A 13664-nucleotide genomic window follows, 5' to 3' on the forward strand; every position below is an offset into this window, starting at 1 on the left:
TAACATGCAGCACTGACTGTTCCAATGTAACTGTGTCTCAACATTCTATGCCAGTGGTGGCGAACCTATGACACGGGTGCCAGAGGCGGCACTCAGAGCCATCTCTGTGGGCACGCGTGTCCTCGTCCCAGTCCTGGGCCTTCAGCTGGGTTTTATAAAACCTTTTCACTTTAGGCCTCCGCCGCCGTGTGCAAAAAAAAAAAAAAAAAAAAGGTTCAATCAATCAGTCAATTTCAACTTCTCGCGGGTAAAAAAAAGATCTTGCAAAGTTGGAATTGATTGATTGAACTTTTTAGTCCCACCCAGTCTGCCATTACCACCGCAGCTACGTGCACCCAATGGGCCACACCCACCCGGCACCTGACGATGCAGAAGTGGGTTTTGGGTTGCAGTTTGGGCACTCGGTCTCTAAAAGGTTCACCATCACTGTAAATCTATGCTAAGCAGTATTAAACAAACATGTTTTTTCCAGTCAACTAATGAAACAGAAACTAAAATCAACAAAACTTTTCATTATGGAATATTTGATTTTTATGTTTCACTGTGCAATAAAACAACAGCCATATTTCAAAGCCTACATTGTGTATCCGAAAGAGACAAAGGGCTACCACATGGGCACACCATTTAGCCCCAGCTCCACAAGTACAGCTGCATGAGGTGATCCTGCATCTGTCAAACATTACTGCCACGTTGTAGGCTCCTTTGGGTGGCACTATCTGTGGAGGCACCACTGTAGCACTCAGGTGGAAACCTGTTGGAGAGCAGGACAAAAGTTATGGTCTGACAGTCACTGAAGTAGAGCAAAATGTAGCTCTGATATATAATTGAAATACTATTCAGTCAAACAGTCATTCTCTGCAAAACTCAATTTTCCTAGTTTCAACAAAGAATTCAAATAATATATTACAGCTATTCTCAAAAGGATAGTTTTATAGTAAAAATTTGCATTTGGATAGACGATGCTCATCTAAATTTAAACTAAAATCCTGTCTATTGACAACTACTATATCAGATGTTTTAAGCGCTGTGCACATTTGTTACCCATGTTTGCACATAATATAATGCAAATTTGGGCTAATATTCATGGCCCCCAAAAAAGATTTTTGCAGTTTAATTTCATTTTCAATTAATGCAAGTTTTCCATGACATAAAAACCAGAGACGGCAGGTAAAAATAAACTCTTCAGCCATTTTATCTGAATCTTGTTAAAAATATCATTAAATTGTTTTAACCCACTATCATTATCTGAATGTAACAAGGCAGAATTCATGTGGCCTATGAGCCAGAGGATATTTTTTTAAAGTTATTAGTGTTGTTCATGTGGTACTAAGCCAAAATGTAGGCCACAATATTATCTCCGTAACTCTATTCGGTTTTGAAGGATAAGAAAAATGAATACTTAATTCAAAACTATCTAATAAATCCATGGGTGAAACTTTATCTCCTTATTTTGTGGTAGAACACACTGTTCCTTTTCTAAAACACACACACATTTAATGTTCTCAAGTACTGTAGTAGACATGTTTCATCTGTAGCTAAAGTTTTCCAAACATATCTCTTAAACGTTGGAAATGCTTTACAGTCATGCAATAGTAAGGGGTCCTAATTTCTTAGGCTCCTCAACTTAAAAGTACCTAGATCAGTGGTGGCGAACCCATGGCACCCGTCCCAGAGGTGGCACTCGGAGCCCTCTCTATGGGCACACGTGCCGTTGCCCCAGCCTTGCCTCCTCCCGTGACCCCCTCCTCACCAGCAGCCTCTCTGGGGGAGAGTTGCCCCCGAGCGTGGCCCGCGCGAAGCAGCGCAGCCAAGGACATGGCAGCCAGACAGCGTAGACAAGATTTTGCCCTCACAACCCCATCGCGCACAGTTGATGCTGCGAGGCGCGGGCAGAGGGTGTGGCTGCAATGGTGCTGCTGGGCTGCCTGGGCGATCTGCGGTGGGCCCTGGAGGTGGTGAGTGGCCCTGCGGGCAGGCGGGGTAAGGGCGGGGCAGGGGGTGGGGCGGGGGCAGGGGCGGGACCAGTTTTTGAGCATTCGGTCTCTAAAAGGTTTGCTATCACTGACCTAGATTAACAAATAGAAAGCAAACATAACAGTACACTGCCATAATAATTAAAGCAATTATTAGCCTATGGAGATCAGCAACCTTTCTTGCTTGTATATCTCAAACTACTGGACTCTAAACAGAGCAAGTATAGTCTATGATGGGGGGAATTTAATCCAAAACATTGCCCAGGCCTAAGACAAAAATGAAATCTGATTTACTTAAACTACGTCCTACTACAATTACATAGAAGTAATTCAGTATAGATTTATTTCACATATCTAACATGTTTTCCCTTTTTCCAGCTATTAAAAATACAATTCATTGGAAACTTTTGGAAGGGTTTTAAAAGCTTGATACAAAGCTCTGGGGCTACAAAGTGATAATGCTCTAAATACGGACTTTAGCAAGAATGAAAAAAATAAAGACTGCCTCTGTTTTAAGATACATTAACAAAGTTACAAACATGAACATGGAGATGAAATATAAAGTTTAAAAAATGACCTAGGACTAGCCCAGGGGTAGGCAACCTTGGCTCTTTTATGACTCATGGATTTCAACTCCCAGAATTCCTGAGCCAGCTGGCTCAGGAATTCTGGGAGTTGAAGTCCATGAGTCATAAAAGAGCCAAGGTTGCCTATCCCTGGACTAGCCCTATTTGAAATAATTGCAAAAATATTTTAACTGATTTAAGTGTCCGCAAAATAAATATATTTTAAAGTCAATTATAGATTAAGACTTGCCCACCTCAAAGAGGATCCAAATAATCCATTCCTTTCTGTCATTTTGAGACATCTAAGAGAGGAAGAATTCACAAAATGTCTCCCCAGCTAGTTCTAAGGATGTCAGGATAGAGTGCAACTTTATGTTTGCTCAGAAAGCATACTCAAAATATGTAGAATATGTTTAATACGCATCAAAAATCTGCCTCAGACATTTTTTGCATCGGACATGAGATTTTCAACAGCAGTGTAAGTAAAGTAAAGGAGAGCAGATCCTGCACTAAGCAAGTGAATTAGACTCAATTCCAGTTTGTAAGATACAAACATCATACCTATCTGCAATGGGTCTTTAACAGCCCTCATTCTGAACAGTTGCTCGCCTCGTTGGAACTCATCTGCACTGCCATTTGCCAAGCATGAATATAGCCTAAAAGAAATAAATCATTCTATTATTAGAATGATCTTCAATGGAGACTGACAAGTGCATTCCATTCCACAGACAATGCAGAAATTATGGGTAGATGTCAAAGAGTAGATTATATCACAGTGAAAAAAGGCTACATTAAAACATAGAGGCAATTTCATCACATACAGATTCTTAATTGCGAGTCACAATTTGCAATGTCAAATTGCCTCTTCTATACCGCTATTAAACCTATAAAATCATTTCTTTTATAGACAAAATAGAAAAGCACATACAACTCAAGACTGTTATATGGGGTCTAATTTTTTTAAATTTTAAACATAGGCAATGGTAGGTAGGTTGAAAGCCATGAGTTTTAGGTCAAAGTTATACATTAAAAATCCATTCAAAACACAAATATGTTCATTTTAAAAGAGAATGAATAGATTATGGATTGATTATTAACTAGGCATGAAAAGCGTACATCTTACTATGCAGTTTAAGACACTTATATCCTGACCTTCTCTCCAAAAATGTTCCATGTGCCTAATATAATTGTGAGAGAATAGCTGTGGAGTTTAAAAACCCTTCCTGCTTCCTTTCACCTAATATAGTGTTTCTCAACCTTGACAATTTTAAGGCATGTGGACTTCAACTCCCAGAATTCCACAGCCAGCAATGCTGGCTGTGGAATTCTGAGAGTTGAAGTCCACATGCCTTAAAATTGTCAAGGTTGAGAAACACTGGCCTAATAGCATAAGAAGAGAAAAGGGAGCTGTTCTCATTAAAAAGGCACCTATTTCAAATGGAAATTTGCTTGCTGATCTCAAGAGCAGAGAACATCGTGGAGTTGATTTGAGAATATCATGAGACAGAAGACAACTTCAAGAGTTGAAAAAAAGTTAAGAGATAGAAGAATAAGACTGGGAAAAGGGACCCAAAGGTTCTATGGGAGAAAAGAATCAGCAACCAGGAATTATGTAAATATGTGCATGTATAAATTATACTAGGGCTTTTCAACCAGTGGTACAGGTACCACCTGTGGTACATTGGCACCTGGCAGTTGGTACGTGACCATCCTAAAAAAGGGGTGGTGGGGGAGGGGAATGAGCTGAACTGGTGGCAGCACCGCACAAGCCTGACCGAGAGATGGCTGGAGCTGCAGGGCTGTCAGGGCTCAGCGGAAGCGCCAGGATCAGTGCCCCTTTCCAGCTGATCGGCGTTTCTTCGGGACTGTCAGGGCTCAGTGGAAGCGCCAGGATCAGCGCCAGGCTCCAGCTGGAGCTCGGCGCTGATCCTGGCGCTTCTGCTGAGCCCAGAAGAAGCGCCGATCATCTGGAATGTTGCAGCATCTCCAGGGTCTTGTGATTTACATTCAGATGCTTGGCAATTGATTCATATTTATGAAGGTCACAGTGTCCCAGGGTCATGTGAAGTGACCAAAACTTGCTGCAACCACCCAGAAGACAGGGGGGAATAAAAACCAAACACCCCCCACCCCACCCCTGCTGCTAATCCTCAACAGAAATGCTCACAACAATGGAAACCTCGGACAGGAGGAAGAGCGCAGCTGGGCGGGCAGGCAGGTGTCTTGCTCGGCTGTGGCTTGGGGAGCACTTTTTTCAGTGCCATTGTAACTTCGAACAGTCACTAAGCAAACTGTTGTAAGTCGAGGACTACCTGTACTTTATCACCTTTTTCCTTTTTTTTTTTTTTTGCTCAAGTTTTTGACACCTTGTATCCTAAAAGTGGTACAATAGGTGAAAAGGTTGAAAGGCCCTGCATTATACAATACTGCTGAAAACTCCTGCACTAGGAGGGGGGAATAAAGGAAGGCTTTGCCAGCCAAAGAAACAAACTTAGAAGAAATTAGCAATAAGAGACCCAATCCACATGGCTTAAACTCACAGTTCCTGGAGTTTGTAGAGTATAGGAAGCCTAATAGTAATAGGATGTACCCTACATGGGGGACCAACACAGACAATAACAGAGAAATGAGTTTAGCACCTTTGAAATGCCAGGCTGCCAGTGTAAGGAAGACCCAGGAGGATCTGGAAGGCTGGGCTGATTTAACTATTTGTTTACATGAATCATTACTCTATTCCAGTGGTTCTCAACCTTTTTAATGCCGCGACCCCCCAACCGGTCGTAAGTCGAAGAACACCCAACCGATCGTAAGTCGAGGACTACCCAACCGGTCGTAACTTGAGGACTTTCCCTGCCCGGGAACGCCATGCGTGTGTGGTGCCGCCCCCTGCGCCGGCCAAAGCGTAGCTGGCAAGTGGCAGAGATTGCGCAGGCCAACCAACGGCTGGGCCACCAGCTGGCCCAGCCCAAGGGAGATAAGGCACCCGCCAGGCCCCACGCGCGCCAGCAACCCTCCCTGCGCCCGCCGGCCTCCCACCTCCCATCCTTGGCCCTCTTTTACTTACATTTTTAGTAGTTGCTCAGCAGGGAGGGATGGAAACGTCCAGACAGCTCACCTTCGCTGCAGACAACTTGCAGCACCATTTTCAGAATGGGACTTTTGGCGGACTCAGCAGGGCAGAGACAGCCTGGACAATTCCTATTGGCTTTTGAAAGCCAATAGAATTAGACTCTATTCAAGAGAGTCTATTCTATTGGCTTTCAAAAGCCAATAGAATAAAAGGGAGTAGCACAGCTAAGGAAAAGGGGGAAAAAATGGCGGACTGCGTTGTTTGGCGACCCCCGTGAAATGATCATTCAACCCCAAATGGGGTCCCGACCCACAGGTTGAGAACCGCTGCTCTATTCCACTGCAAATCAACCAGACCTTAAACTGGACAGGCTATAGTAATTTCTCAAAAAATAAACCATTGGATTTAGCAGTTTCCTGGTTACCCAAATAGCCCCTCTGCATCAATACAAAGATTAAAATAGTCACCAGAAGTCTAAATCCTGATTAGATAGTATGTCCTTTAAAAAGATATACACCGCTTATTTATTTATTAAATTTATTTGCCGACCGCCTTATTTCAAACGACTCTGGGCGGCTTACAGCATAACTGTTCACAATAAAAGTTGTGTATCAAAAACTTTGTTTTTTTTTCTGAGAGGCGTAAAGCTTCCTCTATTTCAGCTTATAAAGTTCAAATTTCAGATTTTTCGTCATGCTTAATTCATTTAAACAATTAACCAATTTAGTGTGCATAATAAATCGGTTAGTTAATTAAACGAATTGAGCCTAATGAAAAATCTGACATTTGAACTTTATAAGCTGAAATAGAGGAAACTTTACATCTTTGAGATGAAAAGCTTTCTGATGCACAACTTGAGTCTGAAAAAAAACTGAAAAGCTTGCTTACTCCTTGTTTGCAGGAATTAGTGAAAATAATAATACGGGATAACTACCTGATATCTTCTTCGTTCTCTGGAAAGCTCCAAAAGGCAATACGAAGCTGCAGTTGCTCAGGCACAGGTGGGTAGACTTTTTCCACTACTTCAAAGGGAATGTGAAATGCCACCTGCTTGGCTGACAGTTCCACCAGTGGGATCACCGACCCATCTAAAAGAAATGAAGAGTATTGGCAAGTTATCTGAATTCTGCAGAATTTTATCATTAAAAACGAAGGCAAAAGACAGAAAACGCCCTGGCTTTTCTAAGTGCAAAATAACTTTTTCATATTTTTCAAGAAACTGTAAGAAATAGTCCTATTCATAAAGATTAAGATGTCAAGAAAAAATAACCCCTTTTGTCTTCAATAAACCACTTGCTATAAACCAATACTATAATAGCATAGTGCAGGGGTAGGCCACCTTGGCTCTTTTATGTCTCGTGGACTTCAACTCCCAGAATTCCTGAGCCAGCCCATGCTGAGGGGAAAGGGAGAGGTTTCCAAGCTGAACCACGCTGGCTCAGGAATTCTGGGAGTTGAAGTCCACAAGTCACGAAAGAGCCAAGGTTGCCTACCCCTGGCATAGTGTCATAAAATCACTCTGATGTTGAACATCATCTATGGGGCAAAAAACAACAAACTGTCTTAACACAGAGGCACAAAGCCTTTTATTCCGTTTACTCAACCTCCTACCATATCAAAGATAAATCAGCAAGCAACACAAGACTACTAAGGAAAAAATGGAAATTAGAATATGCTTCTACATTAATCACACTGTCAAGATTACTCCCCAACTGTGTAACTATTTAAACAAATTACCAAATGTGGTATTAATTTTTCCTTTTTCAGTTAGCGTTCGCTAATCAGTCTTGAAAGACTGAGGTAGACATTTTATAGAAGCATTTAATGCTTGTCTTCTTTCAAAAGATCCAGATAATATCCTGTTGCTGTAACATTAAAGTAAAGCTAAACTCAATCTAGTCAGAGATCAGATGCAAGGCTTTCCTTAAGAGAAAAATATTTTGTGTTTTCAAAAACCTAAGTATTATTTCTAAGTACATACAACTCAATTAATCAGATGCGGTGCTAAATGTTAATGTAGTTAGTCTTTGGATATACTAGAAGTCTTGCCTTATCTAATTTTTACTTCTCTGTACATGTACAACATTCTGTATAACTTTAGCCTGAGTCTCCCACTGACTTTTGTCTTCATTAATTTCTTGGGAGCTGATGTATTACTTGAAAGCTATTTCTCTGAAATCAGTCATTATAGCAGATCAGCATAATTTTACGGTTTACTGAGAAAGCTGATGCACTTTTGCACAAATTGTATCTTTTGGTTATTTTTGGTTTTAGTTACATTTGGTTTTATTTTTTTGCAAAACCAATTTATCTTCTTAAGGAAGGCTACACTCTATAGCAGTCTTTCTCAACCTTGACTATTTTAAGGCATGTGGACTTCAGCTCCCAGAATTCCACAGCCAGCATTGCTGGCTGTGGAATTCTGGGAGTTGAAGTCCACATGCCTTAAAATTGTCAAGGTTGAGAAACACTGCTCTATAGGCATACATCTTTATGCTACAACCTTAGGAGCATGCATGATAGAAATGATTTCATTTCCCCTTCCATTTTTGCCTTTTATTCTCTGGAAAGGCAACATACATAGAAATCCTACCGTTTTCAGACTCAGATTATGAGAATGACAAGTGGTAGTACCTCTCAAGTAGGTACACCAGGGTAGAAGGCAGAGACAGAGTATGTAAATTCAATGAACTTCTAAGGGGAGGAAGTTTGAAACAGGTGTTGCTTCAAGGGGCATAAATGGCATGTCTAAAAGGAGAGGGAAGTCAGTGTACGCGGTTTTTCAAATCACAGTTAATTGCTTTCCTGTTATCAGTGGCCTACGAAATGATTTGGACAACAATGGATAACTATGAACTAATCAAGACACACAGCAGCGGTTTGGAGAGATACTGGAACCACAATCTCTGCTACGTATGCCTCACTTATCAAGAAAATGCTATTTGCCAAAAGCCAAACAGAAACAATGCCTGCTAAACTACATAATAATACGGGATAACTACCTACATTTTCAGTGGAAAGAGAAACAGAACATTCAGGCTCCAAGCAAAGAAATGAAAAAGAAAACCAAGGTATCCTATTTAAAGCAGAGGATAAATCTAGCCACTTAGAGCCCCTACAGTAACTACATGGAACAAAAGTAGCCATCTTGGGGGGGGGGGGGACAGAATATGCAGAGATGTTTGAAGCAATCCTCAGGTACAACACAGAGGATTTATGAAGAGTTAACAAAAAAGGAGCAGTCTATCCAAGATGTGAGGAAAGTTGGAACACAACCACCACCCCTGAATGCCAGATTTGTTGAAGGGAAATTACTATTGTATCAAGGAATGTGTAAAATAAGACAAAGGAAGGATGCAAGCCCAATGATAAATTTCATACTACATCTAAATTTAGAATTCGTACTACATCTTACATCTTAGCATTTATTACACCTGTGCCGTTTGTCAATTCTGAACACATTTCTTTACAGTCTTTCCATCCTTCTCAATTTTTTGATTCCAGGGTTCCATTTTTGGCGTCTCTCCCTATCAATGTGCAAAGCTTTAAACTGCAGATATTACAAATAAAGAATGTTGGATAGATAGGATATATGGTTTGATTGGATAGGCCATTACTACCTTGCACTGAATCCATAGCATTGCCCATTATATACAATGGAGACACTATGAGAACATAATAAAAAGGGCATAGATAGAATAATCAATAAAATTATATAAATGCAATTTATCACTTTGATAATTTTTCTAACTATGTATTTGTTCGTATATAAGTCTGTTTCCTCTCAGTTTTCAATTTCCCTACTAGAATGGATGTGTAGTGAATGTAGATTAAAAACAAGAGGGTGAAATGTTTGAGGTGGGTCAGACAGAGTAAGCAAATGAGAATCACACTGCAAAACAAATACATGAAGAAATAATGAACTGGGGGAGAGAAGATGAGAAAGTTGCATTTGAGCAAACCTCTTGAAATTCTGAAAAAGTTTAAAGAAAACTTAAAAAGTAATAATGTATGAAGCAATGTGTTGATATAGTAGAAAAATGGTTACATAGAAGAATACGGAGATCCAGCAAGTGGTATGAACTAATTTTAGCTGAACTTCCTTCTTCCCTTATCTTGTATCATCAGCTTATTACTTATTTTTTGCACACTGCGTAATGTTGCTTACCCTGAAAGGAAATAACACAATGGGTACTTTGTAAGGTTTCACATGCCTTAGTGAGGCTTTGCAAACAGCAATTCACTATTCTTGCACTTGTCTCTAAAACTGTTTGCCCTGTCAACAATAGCTACCAGGGCTTTCTTTCTATTTTGAAATATTAGCCTCATCATTACCCTATTTCATTACTTGCAACTCTTCTTGTATTTTTTCTGTGGGGTAAAAGAAGAATTTTTAGCAATGTGCAATAAGAGAATTGGGCAGAGCTATCGTCTGCTTTCAAAATGAGCACAATACTGCCGTGCGCCGCTGCTTTTTTTTCAGTTTTAAAACCCGTGAAGATAAAAATCTCCGTCAAGTATCAAATCAGTGGCAGACAATATCAATACTGAAACTTTACTTAGCAAGTGCTTTCCCATATTGATATCTCTGATAATGTTACCCATCAAAAAAAATCATCAACTCAATAGAGCAAATTTCCCCCATATGAATACTTTTATCTGAAAGCAAAATAAGATTTATTGAATTATTCAAATACTCTTTCACTCGGTAAAACAGTTCACTGAAACACAGTTCTATTTTTCTAACATGCCATGTGAATAATCAGGCTGGGCTATTTGTATTTCTGGGGCACTATGGCTGAATTCACAGAAAACAGTGAATTGCACAATGCTTGAAATATACTTGTAATATATGGTGGCACCTTCAGCTGCTCTGACATTTCTAACGTTAATATCTAATTAATTAATATCTAAGTCAGTGATGGCGAACCTTTTAGAGACCCAAGTGCCCAAACTGCAACCCAAAACCCACTTATGTATCGTCGGCTGCCGGGTAGGCGTGGCCCATTGGGTGGGCGTCACTGCAGTGGTAACAGCAAATTGGGTGGGACTAAAACGTTCAATCAATCAATTCCAACTTTGCGAGATCTTTTTTTTTTCCCCATGAGAAGTTGAAATTGATTGATTGAACCTTTTTTTTTTTTTGCACACGGCAGCGGAGGCTTAAAGCAAAAAGGTTTTATAAAACCCAGCTGAAGGTCTAGGACTGGGGCGACGGCGCGCGTGCCCACAGAGAGGGCTCTGCGTGCCACCTGTGGCACGCGTGCCATAGGTTCGTCACTACGGATCTAAGTGATATTTCTGCTTTTAACCTTTCTAAAATTATAGTGGGAATACCTGCTTGGAAAGAGGAAAACATTTTAAATGTCATGGTGTATCAATAAAACAGATTTCATTAACTGGCAACTGATTGATCTGAAAGAGTTATGTGGCAACAGCACCCAGGAAGTAGGAAATACTCTTTCACCTTTAGTGTCTATGGAGATTCTCAGTCATCCAGGTTGTGGTTGTCCCAAAGATGCTTTTCAAAAGTCCAGTTGCGGACTTCTTTTGTTTTTTCTTTGAAGATGCTTCACTTCTCATTCAAGAAGCAAAAAGTCTTCAAGAAAAAAAAATAAAGTTCAGTTGCCTTTTGAAAGGCACTTCTGGGACTTTCACTCTTAGGATCTCGTCAAAAAGCAGATAAATTGTGTCAGACATTACAATCATTAGGCATTTAACCCAGGTAGTTTTAAAGAAATTAAGCCATCATTGCTATGGTCACCACCTTGTCATTAAAGCAGAAATTCCCCCTATGAAGTGTTTTTTATTTATGTATCTATTTACTCCACGTATATAGTACTCATCTTGCCTGGTGGCAACTATATTTGCTATTCCCCATATAAATCTTTGAAAATAATTTTTGAAAGATAAACATTTCTCTGCAATATTGCTATTTTCTGCTGCGGTTCTCAAGTAAAATATTTTAGACTCAAGATATACTATAAATATGCATTCCTAATAAGGTTGTCAACTACTTCAGTCCTCTTAACATACAAAGAGCTTTATTATTTGGTGCAAAGCTTGACTCATTGACTCGTATGCTAGATTGAAAAAGATCATAGAAATAATATAGGAAAAGTTCCACTGATAGCAAATTTGATCATTGGAGCAATTTAATTGTGCTTTCTTTTGGAGGGTGGTCTACAAAACGTTTGTGCTCCTACTATTTTTGTCCAAACCCAAATTCCTTATTCTATATATATAAGCCAATAACAACTTGATTTAAAATGAAATAATTGATTTCTTTAGCCAAAGTCATCTATTAATTCATTATCTTATATACCGGTACTAGATCTGGATATAGAAAATCATAATAAAAAAGGTTTAATACAGTTTAAGGTTAGCTAAGTTTATTTTTAAAAAATCATTCCAACATTTCCCACGTTCCACCACTTACTTTCAAATGCCTATCTTAAGCCTTCAATTAATATTCTACTTACAATGGTACTTATGCACCCTGTTTATACAGACCGATGTCAAATCAGCACCTTTACATTAAATGGTTAATTTGTGCCTAGCACAAATTGCTATCAAGTTAACAAAATTACTATTTTAGTCCTCAGGAGCAAAAACAAAAGAAAACCCATTGTAAGAACTTCAAAACTTCAAAAGAAAAATATGAATTTCTACCTGACAGCTTTGGATAAATTCTCATTTTCTGTTAAATTTATTTTTAATATGCAATCAAGGTCAGTCTAAACATCATATTGATAATTTTATTGAATCTTCATGCAATCAATCTAAGTATATTTCCAAATTTGTTTTTACCCTCTTACATCTCAAGAAAGTTTAAAAATGCACAATATTCTGCAGGATCTGTGGTAAATTTCAGAACTCCAGATTCTGTTTGTTTTCACAGGTAATACATGTGTTCAGTCATGTTGCTTTCCCTTTAGTGCTCACCTCACAATACCCTAAAACCTTATTTTGTTTCCTTTTTGGCTAAAGACTCCTTTCTTTTCTCTTAAATTTCCTAAAATGTTTATATTATGTATACAAACATAGGCATTTTAGGATTGATAGTGTAAGAATAATATTTTGAAACAAATGATTAGAAAAGTCAACCTTTGGTGTGTTGTTTTTTTTTCACACCAAAGGATCTCTATTCCAAAGAATAATCAGAACCTAATAAAAAATACATTTAGAGTCAAAACAAATTAAATCTTATCCTTTATGTTTTTGAAAAAAGTTATTTTAATACACTTCTACATTTTTTATTAAAAAAATCCCAGTTATTTAAAAACAAACCTAACATTAAAACATTAAATATAACTTAGGAAATAAAAATTAACAGTTTTAAAAAAATAGGCAAGCATTCATATATTGAAGTGGGAGGGATTTCCAATGCCAGGGTGCTCTGTGTCAGCTGAAAACAGTACCTATGATTACTTTTTAATGTTATCTCTATTAAAGATTGCAATTTAGCTGTAACCTCTTGAAGAACACTTGATGCTATCTTGGCTTTTTTCAAAAACTTTTATCCTATATTTTGTTTTTGTGTTTTTCATTCCAACACATGTTCCAATCATGCAATTAAGCAACTATAAAGCTATTTCCCTCTGAGCAAAAATACGTGTGAAGTGGAAAGAGCTATTAAACTACAATGGAATATTTTATTTAAAAACAATCTGAATTCTCGAGTATTAAATTCATTTCATATTGAACCCCCTGCAAAACTATATGTTTAATAATTTGATTGGACATATTCACAATCTTCTTTAAATTGTTTTTAAGAATAACAGCATCTGCTGTTGAGTAGCTTTAAGAGGATACAGTCTTACATGATTTAAGGATTAAATCATACAGCTATAAATCTCATACAGCTGATCTTTCATTTTACTCAGCTATCAGTATTGATGACCTATAGACCACAGATTTAAAAACATTAGTGTCACAATTTCACTTACCAGTAATAAAATGTTTATAGATGGTATCTACGTGTGTGTGTGTTCACAAACACACACACACACACACATATAAACATACTTGTAATACTACAAAAATATTTCTAAT

At 38.5% G+C, this 13664-nt stretch overlaps 1 protein-coding gene across 4 annotated transcripts in view; it reads right to left on the reverse strand.

Moving 5' to 3' along the window:
- Positions 1–13664, reverse strand: part of ZSWIM8 (zinc finger SWIM-type containing 8) — an 80448-nt gene that overhangs the window by 63344 nt on the left and 3440 nt on the right. For all 4 annotated transcript variants that reach the window (XR_005558708.1, XM_039360038.1, XM_039360037.1 and 1 more), the window contains exons 2-4: positions 6544–6697; positions 3101–3195; positions 579–751 (exon numbers count right to left, since the gene is read on the reverse strand). Coding sequence is in view for 3 of the 4 variants with exons in the window: in XM_039360038.1 (XP_039215972.1) it covers positions 579–751; positions 3101–3195; positions 6544–6697 (422 nt within the window). In the remaining variant the exon portion in view is untranslated. The remainder of the gene's footprint in view (positions 1–578; positions 752–3100; positions 3196–6543; positions 6698–13664) is intronic.

The sequence above is a fragment of the Crotalus tigris genome, unplaced genomic scaffold (assembly GCF_016545835.1).
Source record: "Crotalus tigris isolate CLP2741 ecotype Arizona unplaced genomic scaffold, ASM1654583v1 scf7180000019147.1630427, whole genome shotgun sequence".
Classification (NCBI taxonomy): Eukaryota; Metazoa; Chordata; class Lepidosauria; order Squamata; family Viperidae; genus Crotalus; species Crotalus tigris.